Genomic DNA, 5,296 nt, shown 5'->3' on the forward strand with positions numbered 1-5,296 from the left:
AGATTCCATAACAACAAAATGAAATATATATAGTTTTCTAATTTTGGGTATGATCCTAGAATGGCAATACGAAAAAAATGATCAGTATTATATAAAGACAGAAAGATGGATCATCACAGAAGTCAATAACTAATATATTTAGAAAAAAAAAAGAAAAAGAGTGGGGGCTTTGATGACATAAGAGGAGAATAGAGTACTTAGTAATAGTAATTGTTGATTGAGGCTTTTTGATGAGTTAAAAAATGGACAAAACAACAAGAATTATAAGAATTGAGGTGGAGGGTATTCTTTCCTTGCTCAGTTTTGGTTTGCTAATTTCTTGTGCGGCCTGTGAAAATTTCCATGATCCGACTCTTATTGGCAGTCTTCGTCGCGGCCTCGCAGATAGTGCAGCCGGTGGTGAAGTTTTTGATGTCACGAAATTTGGTGCTGTACCTGGCGAAAAAAATAATGTACAGGTAAAATTTATATATATATATATTGACCAAAATGAAACAAACAAGCTAGGTAGTTTGTAAACATAAATAAAAATATAATTATTGGAACAGTAGTGATGTTAAATTGTGTTTATATCTACACATGTATATGCAGGCATTTATGAAGACATGGGTAGCAGCATGCAAAGAGTCGGCAGGGGCAGCGAGGATTGTGATACCAGCAGGGTCATTTTTGGTAGGGCCGGTGGTGTTCCAAGGGCCATGCAAAGCTTCGCCAATTGTTGTTGAGGTCCATGGAACTGTCAAAGCCACGACCGACGTTAGTGAGTACTCTTCTCCTGAATGGTTCTCTTTTGAAGAAATAGAAGGCTTGGTTATCACTGGTTCCGGCACTTTCGATGGCCAAGGGCCCAAGGTTTGGAAGCTCAACGATTGTAAGACTAACCCTGATTGCCAGCATCTCGCAGCTGTAAGCATATATAATATTCGACACAACCATCATTAATTAGTAAATTTAATTAGCTCGTTAATATAAACAATTTCTTCATCATGTGATGTGTAGTCATTCAAATTTAGCAAAGTGAAAAACGCAATCGTTGAGGGAATCACATCTTTGGACAGCAAATGGTTCCATTTTTTTGTATATAGGAGCAGCAACTTCACTTTCAAAGATGTGACAGTAACTGCTCCAGACGATAGCCCAAACACAGATGGCATTCATTTAAGTTCCGCAACTGGGGTCAAAATTCTCCACACCAACATCAAAACCGGCGATGACTGCGTTGCCATAGTGCAAGACACCCATGACATTCTTGTGGACAATGTCACATGTGGTCCTGGACATGGAATTAGGTACGTATCTTATATAATTGCTAATATATATGTTGGTACTAATTTTTTACTATACATCTTGATCGACTTGTTTTTATATAATTGGGTGATTTAATTTTGCACCATGCCAGTGTTGGGAGCCTTGGAAAATGGCCAGATGACAAAGGTTCTACGGGAGTTGTAGTGCAAAACTGCGTTATAACAGGCGCAACGAATGGGGCAAGAATCAAGACTTGGGCTGGTCCTACCTCTGGTGCAGCGAGTAACATCGTCTTTGAAAATATCGAAATGAAAGATGTGAAAAACCCCATAATCATTGACCAGAACTACGGAAAATACAAAGACCAAGTACGTACTACTATATATGACCTATTATACGTACCTTACACTTATAATAAATTTGTTCTTCAATGTTAATTAAATTTTCATGTATTAATGTTATTCATTATCATGGGATGAGCAGCCATCGAAGTGGAAGCTGAGTGACATCCATTTTAGGAAAATAAAGGGAACTTCAGCATCGAAGGTTTCTGTGTCCCTAGGTTGCAGTTCACTGAACCCATGCGAGAATATTGAGATGGCCGACATTAATTTGACCTTTGGTGGCGCTGAGTCTGAGTCTGTATGTGCTAACGCAAAAGTTAAACAAGGTGGCGTCGTCAAACCGGTACCATGCAGCGGTTCCGGGAAGATAGACTCTGGTGAATAGCACATTTCAGAGAGACACACCTGGCGTAGACATATATACATTGTCTTTTTCAAATTATATATTCATATATTAATTTATTGGTTCTTTATTTTTTTCTAATAGCCGGGTATGTGTATTCTCATGAAGGCCTAAAATCATCAATCAATCATGATGTTTTGGTGAAATTCATGTATCACAATGTCTTACCCTAACAGTATTGTAGGAACATTGGGTTTCCACTTTTTTCTCTATGAAACCACCTCATTTGTACTACTAATATATTGTTGAATACCATCAATTCATTCATAGATGCACTCTTCTGATGCGTGTCACTACTCTTCTTAAGGCCAAGGATTGAAAGTCAAATTACTTAGCTACTACTTACTCTATATAACATAATTAATTTTCTTGCACAAATTATCAATAACCCAAAATCATGATCCAGTCTTCCAAAAGTATTCCTAATTGATTTAATCTTCATTTTGCAATATTTTGAATCAACAGAAATTCTTATTTTAGACAAAACTGTTCTTATCAATGTTACTAATAATTTAATCCACCTAAAATAGATTGATCTCCAAATACTAGAAGAACTCTTAGGATGAATTTAGTTCAGACACTTGATCTGCAGTGAACAACTAATTTTGTATAATGATATATAAGAATAGTATATAATGGCTTAGTGTCCAGAATAATAGATCGAAGTTCCATTTCTTAAGTTCTTTATGTGAATATTTCTCCAAAATTTGTGTCCCATATCAGTAAGTATATAAACACATAAATGAGTATTTCAGCTTAAAAATTTAAATAAAATATATAGGTACCATGGCCAGTACGTTTCTTGTTTCATATGCTCCTGCTATTGAAACTTCAAGAGCTTTTATAATGATTTCATCAGATCTTTTATTAGAAGATGCTACACATTTCTAGTATGGTTCACTCTAAAATTACTTCCTTGACATTTTTAAAATACTTTACTCTAGAATTTTCTAGACATTTGTAAAATACCATACTTTAGACTACAAGAAAATGGGCCTATATACCGAAAACATTTGTCATCGGTAGAATCAAGTTTGTTTTTACTATAGCTTATATCGACGACACGTTGTAGTAGAACCTTATTAGTAGAATTTATGTTATTCTACCGACAACATAAAGGAAGTTGCCAGTAAAGCTTTTTTTTTTTTTTGGTGAATAAGAATCATTATATTGCTCAAAATCAATCATTTACACTATTGGATTTCTGATGGATTATCTACCTCTATATGACTTCCACTCCATATGCCTAACTTATATCCATGTATCTAACTTTACAATTTTTGAATCCACTCATTATCTCTATCTTGTTTCCTCTTGTACATTAATACAGTAAGTTTCAATTTCAGCTCTATTTTGATGCTCTCTAAGGTATGATTTACATGCCAAATCTTGCAAGACCACAATGCATCATTTCGGACTCTCCAAAGATGATATATTAATGCAGAGACAGCTGCAATGCAAAAACTTCTCCTGAGCTTGCTGAGATATTTCGCTTTGGAAAACCAGTGCAGTAACTTGTCAAAATTCTCTGTTTGTGTTCGGCATCCTAGCCAGTCCTTCATCTTCGCTAAGCATTGTTAGCTATAATTACATTGAAAGAAAAGATGAGATATCTCTTCATTATGATCCCCACACAACAAACATAACTTGTCCATTGCAGGCCAAAACCGACTGAGATACTCTCTGGTTCTCAGTTTCTGTTGCATAGCTAACCATAGTATGTATCTGTGCTTCGAAATACTACACCTCTCCCAGACATACTTACTCCATTGAACCTTGGGTTGTTTATCATATAACATTGAGTGTCCAATTTGAACACTATACTTCAGTGCTATAAATGATGCTCTGTCCATTTTTGCTCTGAACAACTCCTTGATTTCTACAATTTTCCTCCAATACCAGCTGCAATTGTATTGCACTGGGTAAGTCCACCAGTCCATGGTTTTCAAATATATACTATGAATCCACCTTACCCATAGATTATCCTTCTTAGTTGCTATTGCCCATACATACTTTCCCAAAGCAGCTATATTCCATTCCAACACTCTCCTGAATCCTAGGCCTCCTGCTGATTTTGGTGTGCATACAGCAGACCAGGCGACTGCTCCTGGACTATGAGAATCAGCCACTCCCTTCCAAAGAAAGGCCCTGCAAATAGCTTCAATATCCTTCAATAACTTTTTTGGCAACACCATAATTTGGGCCCAGTAAGAGTGTATGGACAGCAAGACTGAATTTATTAGAATAGCTCTAGCACTATAAGATAAGTTCCTAGAACTCCAGTATAATCCCACATTCAGCAATTGTTATGCGCTTAGAACAGATAGGGATGCCCAAATATCTGAATGGTAAAGAAGCTTTTCTGAAACCTGAAGCTTGCACCACTCTGTCAATCTCTAAACCAGACATACCACTGCAATATATTGCAGATTTAGCTTCATTTGGAAAGAGTCCCGAAGTCTTAGAGAAGAGTTTGAGTTCCCTAAACATCCATAGAATAGATACAAAGTCTTCATGACTGAATAATAGAATATCATCAGCAAAACAAAGGTGATTCAATTTCAAACTTGCACATCTATCATGGAATTTATAACCTGGATAAGAGCTAACTTTAAGCATAATCCTAGATAGATACTCCATACCAAGCACAAATAATAGGGGGGACAGCGGATCACCATGCCTTAGTCCTCTTTTGGCCTCAAAAAAACCATTTAGTGACCCATTAATCATCAGTAAAGCTTTTACCGATAACATTGTTATTGGTAGAAGTATTTATCAAATGTTCGTCAATAATATTATTTAGAACACTCTTACAATATTAAGACTTGACATAGTAATATAAATATATATTAAAGAAATAATATTATGACAATGAGAATCATTAAAACATTAATTCAAATTAAACTTCTAAATTCTTATGTTCAAGTTGTTGAAAATTAATATTAATTTGGGAGAGAACTTGAAGACTTTGTTGAAAACTATAGTTAATATGAGAGATAATATTATGATGAAATAGGCTTTTTTATATAACCGAACTTGTGATTTTGACTTGATACAAAATGCTGGGGCTACATCTCTTTTTATAAGACTATATGGATTTTTCTAGAAATACAATTAAATTATTAGCTAGTAGATTATTCTAGATAATTCTAATCTACAAGCTAAGAAATGAGAGTTCTAGAATATTAAAGACTCAACAACATGAACATTCTAGAAACTCTAGTAAATACATGAAGACACTTGAAACTCTAGTAAATACATGGAAACTATAGAAACTCTAAATTCATGAAAATTCTAGAAA

At 35.0% G+C, this 5,296-nt stretch overlaps 1 protein-coding gene across 1 annotated transcript; it reads left to right on the top strand.

The window, feature by feature from the left end:
- Positions 1-242: 242 nt before the first annotated feature.
- On the top strand, positions 243-1,977 carry LOC133817916 (exopolygalacturonase-like). Its single transcript, XM_062250562.1, has 5 exons — positions 243-458; positions 592-906; positions 1,000-1,289; positions 1,400-1,616; positions 1,732-1,977. Exons 1-5 carry the CDS (start codon positions 243-245, stop codon positions 1,975-1,977), a joined length of 1,284 nt encoding a protein of 427 aa, XP_062106546.1.
- Positions 1,978-5,296: the final 3,319 nt, after the last annotated feature.

This window comes from Humulus lupulus, chromosome 1 (assembly GCF_963169125.1).
Source record: "Humulus lupulus chromosome 1, drHumLupu1.1, whole genome shotgun sequence".
Lineage (NCBI taxonomy): Eukaryota > Viridiplantae > Streptophyta > Magnoliopsida > Rosales > Cannabaceae > Humulus > Humulus lupulus.

Excerpts from the sequence above, each read along its gene's own strand:
- LOC133817916 (XM_062250562.1), top strand. The coding sequence starts at position 243 with ATGGACAAAACAACAAGAATTATAAGAATTGAGGTGGAGGGTATTCTT. Across the intron at positions 459-591 it reads GCGAAAAAAATAATGTACAG|GCATTTATGAAGACATGGGT; the intron begins GTAAAATTTATA and ends ATGTATATGCAG. Across the intron at positions 1,290-1,399 it reads GGTCCTGGACATGGAATTAG|TGTTGGGAGCCTTGGAAAAT; the intron begins GTACGTATCTTA and ends GCACCATGCCAG.